This window comes from Euprymna scolopes, chromosome 12 (genome assembly GCF_053919585.1).
Source record: "Euprymna scolopes isolate OS-2025 chromosome 12, ASM5391958v1, whole genome shotgun sequence".
Classification (NCBI taxonomy): Eukaryota; Metazoa; Mollusca; class Cephalopoda; order Sepiida; family Sepiolidae; genus Euprymna; species Euprymna scolopes.
The window spans coordinates 6,439,656-6,455,118 of record NC_136493.1 but is presented as its reverse complement, the minus strand read 5'-3'; the positions used below and the strand labels follow the sequence as shown (position 1 = coordinate 6,455,118).

Sequence of the window (15,463 nt, the reverse complement as noted above, 5' to 3'; positions counted from 1 at the left end):
AACCCTTTAAGAATGATGCCACACCAAATGGTGAATCTTTCTCTTCAGTCGACAAAACAAAGTATCCAGAAAAAGAAGAGCAGCAGCATTCAGACTTGAAGAAGGATGCTTTGAGATTTCTTCCAGAATCAACAAAATGGGGATGGAAGATCATCCGTAACCTGAAATTTAAATAAAAATGTGACGGAGAGTGTTATGATGTGATGTGTAGCATTAGAATGCATGCGCCGTATAAACTTATGCTGTAATGGAATGACCTAGCACCCCTACGGACAATAAGATGAGCATTGTAGCTATACTCCTTCGGGATTTGAGAGGTCGGAGGACACCGAACGAGACAGACTCTCGTATTGTACCCTTTGTAAATAAACCTTTGGATTTACCCTAAGTGAATGTCCTGTGTTATGATTATCTAAAGAAAGATATGTCAACTTAAAAATAACGTTGGAAATTGGCGCGTTCATTCATTCGTTTGTTCGTTCATACTGTTTGCTGTTTGTTTGTTATGCATCCCTACTGGTTGTATTTTATGTTGAATAAAACCTTTTTGCTCATTTAAAAAGGTCTTCATTTTTATTTCAGCACTGAAGGTAAGTATAACTTTCTCTCACATTATTAGCTTTTTGAAAATGAAGAGGCGAACATATCTTAACAAACAGGAGAAAGAAAGAGGATGACTATTCAAGCTAGTCTCTTTTCGTGTTCGTTTGTATTGCATCTCTCTGTACCAGAAAATCCTTTGACTTTATTATTCTTATAAATTATGAATATCAATCAATACCAAAGAAATGATTTAATAATATGATATACATAAAAATACTGACCAAACGGGTCATGAATGGTATAGTAATCATGATAATAATATACGTTACTTATCCAGAATACTGTCACTGTTGAAATAATAATATACAGTATTTATCCAGAATACTGCCACTGCTGAAATAACAACGTTATTATTTAGAAACCCATTCTTAACATGTGTTGCAGACCAGGATATAAATATCCTAACTTGCTACAAAAGAAAATAATGAAACGAATGGAAAGAAGGAAACAAAACTTAATTGCTGGATAAAATAAACATGTCGTTTATTTTTTGTTGAAAAATGAATATTTTAGGTGTAACTCGTGTTCATGTCCGCGCGTGGAAAAAGGAGTGAGTAATGTAGTGGAAATGGGAATGGCAGTCCAGCGTGTAGACAAAGAAAAAGATAGAGGGTTGACATCAGTAAAGCTGTGCGCACATGGCGGTACTCGTCCACGTGGAAATGTCTTCAGGACACTAGCTGTGGACACGAACTTGTCTGGTTGATGGACCAAAGCAAAAGGGAAAAAAAAGTGAGAAAGTCAATCCAGTTCATGGAGAGAGAAAGCGTATAAAGTGTACGTACTATCTGTTAACTCTTGCCCCACACAGTAGCAGGTGGCGTGAGGCGCGCGGGCGCGCACGTCCTGAAAGAGAGGCGGCTGGTCGGCCGACCGTTCAAGTCGGAAGCTGGTTCAAAAAGAAAGAAGCTGCTTATTGCTCTTGTTTTTATAGTTGTTTCCAGTGGTCTTTTGTGCTTGTGTGGATTTCCTTTGAAGGGGAGTGACATTGTCCATGTGCGCGTACGTGTGCGCATATGTATATGCACATGAATGTGAGTGTATGTACGTGAACGTGAATATATCTACGTGTGTGTACATGTGCGCGTATGTGTATGACAAGAAAAATGGCTTGAGATGTGAACGCGTGTTTTTGTGCGAGACTAGATAGGGCTCGCACTCTCGCACACATGTGAGGGGAGGGCGTTTGTAGCCATTCTGTACCCTCGCAATTTAATAAACAAAAGATATCGTAAAAATTAAATTTAAATTGAAAATCCTATTTAAGAAATAACACGGTCTATATTTTGTTTTTAACCTTTTTTGTAAGAAAATTTTATTTGTTGTTTCTTTAGAAAAAAAAGATCACGGGAATGTGTGTAGAAATAGACGCTCTTTTCAGCCGGGATAATTATTAAGAGGGGACAATGTCTAGTATTACACCGGTTTTCTTGACGTGCACACACGCACACAACAGAATAAAACCATATCTTCTCTGAAGCTTTCAAGAGAGAGAAAGATATTCAAATTGAAAAGTGGAAACAAATTCAAAGTATTGTTAGTATTAGTAGAAAGAAGAAGAAATCGATTTTCAGTCGGATTTTTATACGAACAAGAAGGAGGAGAGTTTGCCGTTTTTTTTTTTTTTTTTTTTTAAATTCGGCCTCTCTCCTCTCGCCATGGAAGAAGAAGACGCGAAGGTAATACTGCTTCTTCTCATAATGTTTATTATTATCTGCACATAATAACACTTATTTTTTTAGGGTTTATTTATTTTTTATTCTTGTTGTTGCACGTGATTTCTTTTCTATAGTGTTATTAGCACTTATTTATGTCAACGTACTTAAAGGAATAAATTATAAGATGGTCAACATCTTCAAATTTTGAATATAAACGTTTGTTATATGCTCTGTAATTACATTGAGCTTCATAAATTAAAGGATTGGTAGGAATAAAAGGTGAAATATAATTGGAAAAACATATTTCCACACACACACACACACACACACACACACATATATATATATATTTGTCGCATTTATACGACACGGTCGGTCACCTCCGGGCTAAAATATTTAAATATTATTGTAAATTAACACCTTCACCCCCCACCCCCTAAAACGAGTTAAAAAAAAAAAAAAAGCCTAGGTACTTGTGCAGAGAAGGTACCGTGCTATTTTTTAGATAGTGTTTTCAAGTTTTACGCTATTTTCTATTTATTAAATTGTTAGGTGAAAGTACAGAATTATTATAACGCCCCCCCCTATCTATACTAAATAATGTTATTATTTCAGCACGGTACCTTATTCTTCAATGATATAAAATGATCCCGTCCATCTTCTAGCCATTCTAGTGTTTTAGAGCAGTTAACTAAAATTATTTTTATTTTGCCATGGAAAATAAATTCTGTGCGTTTTTGTGTGTGGTGATGGTTGGTGGAGGTGCCACTTTGTGTTTCTACGTGTGGTTTTACAAGCTTGTGAATCGGACTTAGGGTTAGTGGTAGAAATAAATCGGGTGAGAATCAGAACAGGCGACTCGAAGTTCGCAGCAAACTGTTTCAAATAAAATTTTGGTGCTTAATGTTAAGAAAGAGTCGACAAATCGATTTTTTAAATATGTGGTTTTAAACAAAAAGCAACAACAAAAAAACACAAAAACAACAGTACTTACTTGTCACGTCGAAAATAATAAAAAAATTGAGTAGAAAATTATGGTATTAGTGCACTTATTGATCCGTGCTAAAATAACGTTATTTAGGAAGCCATTCTTAACATGGGAAGGGGAGAGCGTTTTGTACCTGTTCTGTACTTTAACCTTATAATTTAATAGAAACGTATCATAAAACTTTAATTATAAACTATTTAATCAATAAGTGCACCACACCATGGTTAAAAGTAATTTTTACGGAAAATTGAGGGAAATTGCGTTTTCTCCAGATATGAACACCTTGAGGATTGCGAATAAAAGAGACATACTTATCTTCCTTTTGGCCACTTTAATGGCGGACGATTTTTAAAACCATGCACGGTAAATTTTTACGACATGCCCAAGCGTATTATAAACACCCCAACCTCTCCATGTTAAGAACGCCTTTCGTATTTTTTTTGGGGGGGGGGTTATTCCGAAAGCCGTTCTTAACATGGGGTGGTTGAAGGTATTTATACTACGCTGGGACAGGTCGTAAAAAAAATACCCCATATGCACAATAGCAGTTGTTCTAACTTTTCGTTATTTTTGGATATATTACTGCTTTCGACATGACAATGAAGTACTGTTTTTGCTTAAAACGACATTTAAAAAATCGATCTGTTTACTCTATCTTAAACATCATTTTTTTAATTGTATTTTTCTAAAAAAAAAAAGATTATTTATTTCGTAAATCAAAAATCAAAAACGATGAAATAAAGCAAAAAAAAAACAAAGTATAATACGATTTTTTTATCTGACACCATTTACTGCCGACTTCCAGTCACCTCTTAGGTACCAAGTGCTTAAGTACTACTTATGCACTTCTGTTACCGTACTAAAATAATAACGTTGTTATTTAGAAAGTACTTTAACATGGGGAGGGGAGCAAGTTTTGTAACTATTCTGTACTTTCATCTAACAATTTAATTAACGAAAAATATCGTCAAACTCGAATTAATTTAACTTGAAAATACGATTTTTAAAAAATGGCACGGTTACCACGTTAACATAAGTGCATGCTAAGCACCCCTTGTTTTTCTGGTTTACCAAAAATAGTTAAACGCCTAAAAAAAATAGAATCGCTCGGTAGTGGTGGTGAGAGACTGAGAGGGTCATTTTACGTTAAATTTATATGCGAAACTTAATCCCCACGGTAAATTCTGAAATATTTAATATTTTTTCTTTTCACCAAGTTTTTCAGGTTCAAACGCAATCGCTTAAAAAAAAGAGGGTATTAGTTTATCAATGTTTATTAATCTATTATATAAATTAAGAAAAGTAGTAATTCTGTCTGTATGTCCGTCTAAAAGTCAGAAATTATACAATTATTAACCTGTATACTATGATCTGGTTATGTATTAAAAATATATTCTTTTGGAGTCACCAGATGCCAAATCAATGGAGAGAATCAGAAGGAAATTGAATTGATGACTTTTCTAATAATAATGAATAATAATCTGGGGAGACTTGTTGTCACTCAGACTCCAGAGAACACAAGTTCTTCTCAAAGAGAAATCTTTGATGATGGCTTGTGTGACTACTCCTAGTGATTAAATGATAATGTATGAATTCAAGGTTAATTTTTTCCAGGGATGAAGTAGAAGCATTGAAGCAATCAATGAAGTTTTAACGAGGTTAATGCGACAGTGTTCAATACCGAAGTTGGACAAGGTATACTTTTTATTTGTTTAAAGCATTTATATCGATACACATTCATGAGTATGTTTCGGTCAATCAACTGACCGCTACGGGCTTCACTTTTGTATAAGCAATATCGCCTGAAGAGGTCTCTAGTTACTTGTAACTGGCTGACCAAAACATACTCATGAATGTGTTGCGACATATAAATAAAATGTATATGCATAATCAAATGGAATTAAAGAATATGGATAGATTAACCCCTACTTGTGTAACGGCCTCTACATCTCCTTACATTTTGTTTTTTCATCCTTATGTTTTTGATGTGATGGAATAACCTAACACCCCTTCATAGATGAAATGAACTATAGATATATTGACCCTCTCACGTGACTGACAGAGAAGGAAAAAAGACAGGAAGAGAATAAGCAAAGATGTCGACTAACTCTTATGTCACATGTATTTCACTGTAAATAAACTCCTTTGTCTTTCAACCATAACCCCGAGTTTCTTGCTGTATTCTTATTTAAAGTAAAGTATAGTTTTATATTTCATCTATCTTATGTTTCACTTTTATTTTTAAGTTTATTTTATATTTTCACCCGAATGTATCCTGAGCTAGACGTCGCATTTCTCTATATCTGTAACCTAGCTTCCTTCTGATGAGAAGCATTAGGCTTCAAAATGGATAAGTACAAAGTGCGTTTATAACCCCTCTTTCTGTTGATGTTTATTGTTTCTCCTTATTGAAATATATAAATTGAACTTGTCATAAGTATCATTTTTATGAAAGTCATCTGTGAAATTCAGAGCAAATCCTCAGATAAATTCAAAATTTCGGAAGCTATTTAGGTGATTTTTTTCCAAAAATAACTAACAAAGTTAAAAAAAAAAAAAAAAAAGGTGACAAAATAATTATACAACAAATAAATGTTACCAAACGCCAGGTAAGATACTCTTCTACTTACATGGATAAGGTTTAATTTTGTTTTTTTAACTTATTTTAAAGTGTTTATTAGTTAAAAATAAAGGTAGTGTAAAACCTGTCGTGTTAGAATGAAAAGCAAAATGGTTTTAGTTAAGCCTTGATAATTGCTTAAAAATTAAATTAAAAAAATACTGGTAGAAAATTACATTTTTGCACAATTAATGATATTTATTGGCTGTGTTTCTATCAGTATTTTGTTTAATTTTCGACTTTTAAGCGAGATATACACACACATATATTAATGGCCTGGTAAGGCTACAGGGGAGACAACCGAAGCAGAACTGAAGCTGGCCTGCAGAACACTATATATACAAATTTAGGCAAATTTTGGAATATTTTATTGGTTTGCAAATAAAGCTTCTTTATCAATTGTCTTAAATTTTAACCATAGAATAACATTATAATCTCCAAAGTCTACAAATTTTCATATAGTTTCGTCCCATAGAACCAAAGATACGAGCATTTCAGTATTCAATTTGGCTAACCAGCATAGATATATCCATATATAATTCAAACACGGTAGTGTTTGAACACGGTAGTGTTTGAATTATATATGATTAAATTATATATGATTAAATTATATATGGTTAAATTATACATGGTTAAATTATATATGGATAAATTATATATGGATAAATTATATATGGTTGAATGTTAGTTTTACTCATTTAGCACTCCTTTAAAGTTTCACTGCTCACTCATTTTGTGACCAAATTTCAAACAATTTTTACAGTTCATAGGTCACCTTCTCAGCTATATTTTGAAAAAAATTTTTTTCAATTTTTGTTCCGTAAAACAAAATTTATAATAAAATGACTGATATATATATATTATTCCTTATTGGAATTTTTTATTTTTTAGATGAGCATTGTATGTTAATTTTTATTTTATTTCGGACTACTAGTCTCATCTTATCTTTTTTATTTGGTGCACAACGTTTCGGCCAACTTCCTCTGGCCTTCGTCAGGTGGTAACCGCGACGGATAGGAACTTCGAATCTCCTAACTGCATTCTCAGCTATAACTGTCATCCGTAGTTGTTGTCGTCTCACCACATTTTTTGACCAATTACCTCTGGCACGCTTTGGGTGGGATTGAAACCGCTATCTTCAGACAATGTTTATCTGGAACCGTAGAGATTCAACGTCTCTATCAACTGCGCCACGGGCCCCGAAGGGCGATCAAGGTTGGATTCTTTGATCTTATAAATCCATATTTATTTATTATCTGATCTTCCATAGTCGGGTCCGTACCGATTGGTATATATATATATTATTCCTTATTGGAATTTTTTATTTTTTAGATGAGCATTGTATGTTAATTTTTATTTTATTTCGGACTACTAGTCTCATCTTATCTTTTTTATTTGGTGCACAACGTTTCGGCCAACTTCCTCTGGCCTTCATCAGGTGGTAACCGCGACGGATAGGAACTTCGAATCTCCTAACTGCATTCTCAGCTATCACTGTCATCCGTAGTTGTTGTCGTCTCACCACATTTTTTGACCAATTACCTCTGGCACGCTTTGGGTGGGATTGAAACCGCTATCTTCAGACAATGTTTATCTGGAACCGTAGAGATTCAACGTCTCTATCAACTGCGCCACGGGCCCCGAAGGGCGATCAAGGTTGGATTCTTTGATCTTATAAATCCATATTTATTTATTATCTGATCTTCCATAGTCGGGTCCGTACCGATTGGTATATATATATATTATTCCTTATTGGAATTTTTTGTTGTGCACCAAATAAAAAAGATAAGATGAGACTAGTAGTCCGAAATAAAATAAAAATTAAAATGACTGATGTTCAAAAGTTCTCAGAATCTGTAAGGAACGTAGCGACGGTTTCTTTTGATTGGTTGTTGGTTATCACAGCAACTTCTCCAATATTCAGCCAGAGGAGCTTCTTATTTTTTAAGCCCCGACTGGTCTTCCGATGAACATTCAGCCTGAGGAGCTACTTGTGTTTCAAGCCCTGACTGATTTTCTGGTAGACATTCAGCCAGAGGAGCTTCTTGTTTTTCAAGCCCCGACTGGTCTTCTGATGAACATTCGGCTATAGGGACTTCTTGTTTTAAGCCCTGACTGGTCTTCTGATAGACATTCAGCCAGAGGAGATTCATTGTGTTTCAAGCCCAGCTGGTCTGCTGATAAACATATGAACTAGTGTTTCATGCTTATGCAATAATCAGTGTAGGGTAACAATTCATGCCGGTAATATAAGATGACTTTGAAAAAAACAAAAAAAATATTAATGCAAAGCAAAGCCTGGAAAAATCATGGATTACATAGAAAAATGCGAGCATGTAAAGAAAAGGATTAGTTCTTAAAATTGGAAAAGAAAAGGGCAAGATATCTTTGTAAAAAAAAAAAAAAAAAATTATAACTTAAAATATTGCAGCATTAAGAATGTTTCAAAATTCAATTGTACATTATATAAACAATTCTTAATGCTGCAATATTTTAAGTTATAAATTTATATTTTTTGCTAGAATATCTTGTCTTTTTCTTTTCCAGTTTTAACAACTAGTCCTTTTACTTTTCTAAGCTTATTACTTTTCATGCTCACATTTTTCTATGTAATATATATGCACGGCTCTATGAACAAATTTATCTTTAGTTGACCTTTTACAATTAAATATTTTCGTTTACTAGCCAAATAGAAAAGTTACTAGCCAAACCCACATGATTTTTAGAATATGACATGTTCGTTCTGTGACGAGTGTGTACATAAATATTTTTCTGTATTTTTTAATAAGTGTAATTCTAAATAGACAACCAATTTTATGTTGATACTTGAAGTTGTGGATGGATGTTTTTTTTTAAAGCAGCCTACGATAAAAAATAGTATAGTGTTCTATTAAACTTTTCTTGTTTAAATAATTTAACTTTGTTTGGTTTATTTAAAAAAAAAAAGTTGAAAAGATATTGGTGCTAGTGCAGAGAGTGATCCGCGCTATTTTTTTTAATGTTTTTTTTTTTATTCAATTGTAAGGTTAAAGTATAGAATAGGTACAAAACACTCTCCCCTCCCTATGTTAAGAATGGCTTTTTAAATAATAACGTTATTATTTACGTCCGGATCACTCTCTGCACTAGTACCAAGATATTTTTCACTCAGTAATAGCTTTGGAAGATTGTCAGTGAAGAAATGCAATTGCCAAAAGATAAGCGTTTCATTATTTCTAGTCGCCACTTTGAAAAATTCCTCGCAAATGCGACTGTTTCACTCGCAATGTAGAGCCCTGATATGTCACCTTTTTTTGGCAATTTTATAAGTTCCAAATCTCAGCGATTATTGATCAGTGGAAAGGTAATGACCTGAATTGTGTTGTGAGCTATGTGACATTTGCCCTTAAGGTCGCACATTAAGGGAATTATCTATCATGCAGAGCCCTATTTTTGGCACTTTTTTACAACCATAAAATGTTTCAATTAGTCATTTGTTTTCTTAGTTTTGTTTATGAATTACAAAATATCTGATATTTCCTCCAAAATCCTGGCCTTAGAGGGGAGACTAAAACTTGCTGCTATGGTTTCAAATGATCTGAAATAACAACAAGGGGAGACTTGATTCCAAATATTTCTAATATGTTACATCTCCCCTGTTTGGTTTTCATACATAAAGTAAATTTCAGTGTATAAGTTGACACTGGAAATATTCATAATCGTACCTATTTCCCAAAAAGGGGCAGATATAACATATAAGAAATATATAGAATCAAGTCTCCTCTTGCTGTTATTTCAGATCATTTGAAACCATAGCAGCAAGTTTTAGTCTCCCCTCCATCAAGGCCAGAAATTTGGGGGAAATATATATATAATTTCCAAGCAATAATTTAATTCATGAACCTTCGAAATTTACAAGCATTAAAATGTCGAAACAGAAAATAATTTTTAACTCATGAAATCGTAAAAATTAAAATTAACTTCCAAAATCCTATTTAAAAAATATAATTTGGTAAAAAAATGGTGCTTATTCAGATTGGCACTTATAGCGGCAATGAAATGTAAAGAACATATAGAGAAGTTTGTATGATGTACATATCAGTTACGAAACGAAGCTGGAATATTCCAAAAATCACGTAATTTCATCAAGTTTTTTTACTTCAAGAAAATTAAATTTTATTCCCTGTCCGGGGAAGTGAGGATGTTGCGTCCATAAAGGAATCAAGGGCAGACAACCGATTTTCATTTCAATTTTTTTTGGGGGAGGGAGTATTTTATTTTATTTATTTTTTTTTTTTACCTGTTCCAGCGTAGTATAAACACTGCCAACTTCCCATGTTAAGAACGGCTTTCTAGGTTGGGAGTGTTTATTCCGAAAGCAGTTCTTAATATGGGGATGTTGTGAGTGTATGTACTACGCTCTGGGCTGCTAGTGCTTGGGGTGGGTCGTAAAAAGAATGCCTATTTTTGAATAATGTCGGGAAAACAACCAAAACGTAAGATTTAAAACCAAACAATAATTTATTGTATTAATTTTTTTTTTTTTTTTTTCTGAACATAAACTTTTCAAATACTGAAAACAATATTTTAGATAAGTCATTTTAAAAGTTAAAAACAAAATTTGGAGAATCCTAAAATGGCTTCGACCTTCTTCACTTATAAGTAAAAAAAGCGGCAAATTTGTTTTTTTCGAAAATATAAAAAAAACCTACTGGACTAAATTTTGATTTATTTTTTTAAATTTTAAATTTATTTATTTTTTTTAAATTTATTTAAAAAAAATTTATTTTTTTTAATTTATTTTTTTAAATTTATTTTTAAATTTATTTATTTTTTATTTTTAAATTTATTTTTTATTCTTTTACTTTATATTTTATTTTGATATACAATCTTCATTCTGTGACAAGTAGGCACAAATATAAAAGTTTCTTTTTTTTCTTTTTTTTTTCACCATTAGTGCCAATCTGAATAAGTACCAAAAAAACAAAACAAAAAAACATATAATAATATCCTGAAAGGAAAAAAAAAAAAAATGCGATATAAAAATAAAATTTAAAACTCTTTGACAATGCTGAGTATGCGCAACTAATAACGAATACCAATAAATAAAACAAAAAATAAAACGGCGGACCTGAAGAATCTTGCCCCTTCTCTATTTTTTTAAAATTTTCGTCTTTTTTAAAAAGATTTTTTCAGCGGATTATTATTATTGGATGGACACTATTCTACCAGATTATCAAGAAAAAAAAATGAAACAAAAGTCAATATTTAAATAGGAGTGTTCGCTTTCTAATGCAACGTTCTTGTAAATCGATCTCGTTTTTTTTCTTTCTTGTTTTTCAAATTTCGCAAATTCAGCATTTTTTTAAAAGATTATTTTAAAAAGCGTAGTTTAAAAATGGCTGAAACTACCTAAAAAAACAAAACATGAATAAAAAACAAACACAACAAATATAAAATTAAAAGAAAAACAAAAATAAAACAAGCAAAACAAAAACAACGTTGAAAAACAGTTTAATATAAAAATGCGACCATTTTTTTAAAATCTTGTCACAATTGTTTAATTTGAAAATAAAACTATTTTGAAAATGATGGTATACCAAAATGATTTTTTAGTTATTTGATATTTGTAATTTTGTTTTGTTTGTAATTTTATTTAAATCCAAATATTTTATTTTATATTTGCACCTTTTTTTTTTTCTTTTTTAATGTCGCGTGACAAAAGAAAAATGAAATTTTTAGTTGACACAAAAAAAGACGCACTTTAACGTCGGTTTCTTTTAAGTTAATATTTTTAATAAAATAAATGTATTCTAATTGAAATAATGATACATAAAAATGCCGATTTTATCAAATTTATTTTTTAAGCATTTATATAATAAATGCTTGTATACATTAATTTTGCGCTAAAGTTTTTACTATTGCGAAATGATGGGAGAGATTAGTAGACGAACGATTTGAGACAAGTTCTCGGGAGGGGGGATTAATGCATTTGATTTTTAATTTGTTTAAAACGAATATTCATTTAAATGATGATAATAAAAACTAAAATAAAATTTCAAAAATAAAGCCAATATTTTGAATTAGCACGTAAATTTGAACGCGCACTTTTATTAATTTCGGTTGTATTGTTGAACGCAACTTACCAAAAACGGTTCATCCGTTATTTTTGTATTAAAACTATCAAGATTCCGTGTGTCTGTGTTTCTCGCCTATTCGTTATTCAAGTGTTCTTTTATTTATGTTTAAGCGAAAAGGTATTGAAAAAAAAAAAACAAAACAAACTAAAACGAATAAAAAAAAACTCGCATTTTGTAGTGTAGACAACAAAACAAGTGGTAAACAAAAAAAAAAACAGTGCTTTTGCTTGTTAAGATAGGTCGACAAATCGATTTTTTTAAAAAAATATAAATATGCCGTTTTAAGCAAAAACAGTGTTGTGTACTTAATTGTCATGTCGAAAATAGTAAGATATCCGAAAACTATGAAAATTCATCAAGTAGAAAGTTATAAGTAAAAAAAGTAATTTTTTTAACGGAAAATTGGGTAAAATTGCATTTTTTTAGATGTTCTAAAGTAGACGATGAAGAGTTCACCACAGAGAGGACATAACTCGGAACACAAAATTTAAATTACACCGACATTTGTAGTCTTAGTCTATGCGATGAACTTTTTTTTATTTTTTTAATTAAAAGCACAATAACAGTCGATGAATTTTCGTAACTTTTCGATATATATAACTACTAGCGGGGGAGGGAACCCGACTTTGTCCGGTTGTATAATACGCTTAAATATGATATTTTAATTTGTCTACATTTCGTATATATTATTAGAATAACCGTGATTAAAAAAAAAAAAAAAAAAAAAAAAAAGTATTTGGTGCCATCAACACGAATCGAAACCGAAAGCAAAACAGTAATATTCAAAGCTGGTGACGTTACCACTGCATCAACGTGACACGCATATGAACTGATTAAAAATGCATTAAGATGAATATACAAAATGCATTCCGTTTTTTTTTTTGTATTTTTGGTAAGTTTTCAGATTAGGTCCACCTCAACATTCTGAATACGAAAATCGCATTGAAATTTTGCAGAAATAAGTGGTTATTGAGATATAAAAAGTTGTATTATGCATTGTATTCTTTGGCGGCCATTTTTTTACGCGCGTGCGCGCACCATAAACAAATATACTCATCTATGGCTGACATTGCACGCGCATAAAAAAGATGGCTGCCAAAAAATACAATGCATAATACAACTTTTTATATCTCAATAACTAATTATTTCTGCAAAATTCAATGCAATTTTCGTAGTCAGCATAGTCGAAAACCTTTAAAAGTTGTCATTTAAAAGAAAATTGTGGAGGTGGAGTGGACCTAATCTAAAAAAAATACCGTATTTTTTTTTATTTTACCGGCCCTCCTTTAATTTGTCGACTTTTAGATATTTTTGGGTACGTTGAGAACGAATATCGCATTCATTTTTTGCGCAAACAAGTAGTTATCCATATTTGAAGACATTCAGTAACCAACGTAATCACTATTGTTTTTGCTGGCTGCCATCTTGTTTCCCGTTTAGGAAAAAACGCCAAAAAAGAGCCAAAAAGATCAAAACACATGGTCCCCAAAAACATTTTTCGGCTTGAAGGCCGAAATGACTCCCCGCCCCCACCACTCACCCGGATATTTTTCCGCTTCCCGATATCGAAACGGACAATCTTTTTTTCACTTTCTTAATTATATTCATTTTTTTCACTTTCTTACTAAAACTGCGCGCACGCGCGTAGTCACTTGCCGTTTCACAAGGTGCATGAATACATGGCGGACATTTTAAAGGAAAAGAAATATTTTTCATAAAATAAAAAGCTTTCACCTCCTTTAATAGTAAAAATATTGCTGTCAGTAAGTTTTCACGAGCGGTTTACAAAAGCATATTTTATGTTTTCGTTCTTTTTGGGGGGGTATTCAATTATAGAACTTGTAGTTTAATTAACCGTTTTTCCATAAGTAACGCGCCGACATTTACCGAGTAGAATACTGTTTAACATTTCACAGAAATTCTGTGTTTACATTTGGGTGGAGGCGGGTTTGTTGTAGCGGCCGCGGGGAAGAGAGGATTCCAGTTACATGTGGCATATTTAGCCTTTTTTGGCGTTTTTTCGTTATTGGAAAACAAGATGGCCGCCATTAAAAATGATAGAGATTACGTTGGATACTGAATGTCTTCAAATACGAATAAGTGCGTGCTTGCACAAAAAATAAATGCGATAGTCATCCTCAGCGTACCCGAAAACCGTGTGTCGACAAATTAAAGGTGAATGCCGAGGGGTCGGTAAACTAAAAATTTACCGTTTTTAATTTTGACCCCTTAAAGACCTATGAAAAGAACGGTCCATAAAAAATCCAAGCAATTTTGAGGCCCCTAGCGCTAGGACTAGGTGTATCAGAATTTTTTGGGAATTTTTGACACCCCTAACACGAAACTGCGAATGAAATATAAAAAAAACTCGTAATTTCTCTTTTAAAAGTGGGCTGTTTATTTTCTTTATGGATTATACTTCTAAAATAAACTATTAAAAAAGTAATAGAAATATTTTTTTATTTTTTAAAAAACAGTAATGAAATTAATTGAATTTTACGAGTTCAGTATTTTTCAATTTTTAAACTTTAAAAATCTATCAAAATTTTTCTATTGATTCTATTTTTACGATATTTTCAGGGTCAATGTGAAATTTTATGCTCTTTCTAATAAACCGAATATAATATTTTAGACAAACTTTTTTTAAATGACGCCCCCCCCCATTTTGAAATGTCTATTAAAAAGTAAATAATTAATTTACTCACCAAAGTTTCATATATCACAAATTGAAGATAAAAGATCAATAAAAAATATATTCACATTTAAAACAAAAAAATGTTTTTTTAGAAATTTACCTATAAAGTCCGAAGTTTAAAACCTTTTTTTTTTTTAAATGACTTCTTTTTTTTTTTTTTTAAATGAAACCTTGGTCCTTGCTCCTTTAATTGAAAAAAAAAAATTAGGGTTTGAATTACATTTTTCGAGTAGTTATAAGCTTGGAAAGACAGGGGGTTGAATTATTCAATATTTTTCACGCAGTTTCTGACACACTTACCCTAGCGCCGCTCTGCGACTTTTAGTTTTGGCGGAGATAGTTTGAAAATATGGAGACACAGACATAGTGAGTTTTATAAATTAGATTTTCAACATGACAATCAAGTATGTAATATTGTTTTTGCTTAAAACGACGTATTTAAAAAAATCGATCTTTCGACTATATCTTAACAAGCACCAAAACAAATACACAAAATGTTACCAAAGGCAAGATAAGTTAGTCTTTGACCTATCTCGATAAGTTTTTGTTTGAACTTATTTTGAAGCGTTTATTTACTTTGAAACGAGAGTAGTGTTGAGTCTTACGTTAGAACGTGGCTCAAACTTATAAACTCTACTGGGTGGATTTCTACAAGTATTTTTAATTCTCGATTTTTGAGCGATTATAGAGACTCCTTAGATGACTGCTTAATGTTAGCTATTTCTTTTCTTGTTTTAACTTGAGACTCGGAACTATTTGGTTTAATCACCGATATCTATG

At 31.9% G+C, this 15,463-nt stretch overlaps 1 protein-coding gene across 2 annotated transcripts in view; it reads left to right on the top strand.

Moving 5' to 3' along the window:
* The first annotated feature begins 2,018 nt into the window (after positions 1-2,018).
* Positions 2,019-15,463, top strand: part of LOC145291153 (uncharacterized) — a 318,145-nt gene continuing 304,700 nt past the window's right edge. Inside the window, exon 1 of one of the 2 annotated variants that reach the window (XM_080136682.1) lies at positions 2,019-2,282. In XM_080136682.1, coding sequence (XP_079992808.1) covers positions 2,262-2,282 — 21 coding nt within the window. In that variant the 5' untranslated portion in view covers positions 2,019-2,261. Of the gene's footprint in view, positions 2,283-4,868; positions 4,945-15,463 lie in introns of those variants that run through there. The other variant, XM_080136681.1, reaches the window with a different exon arrangement.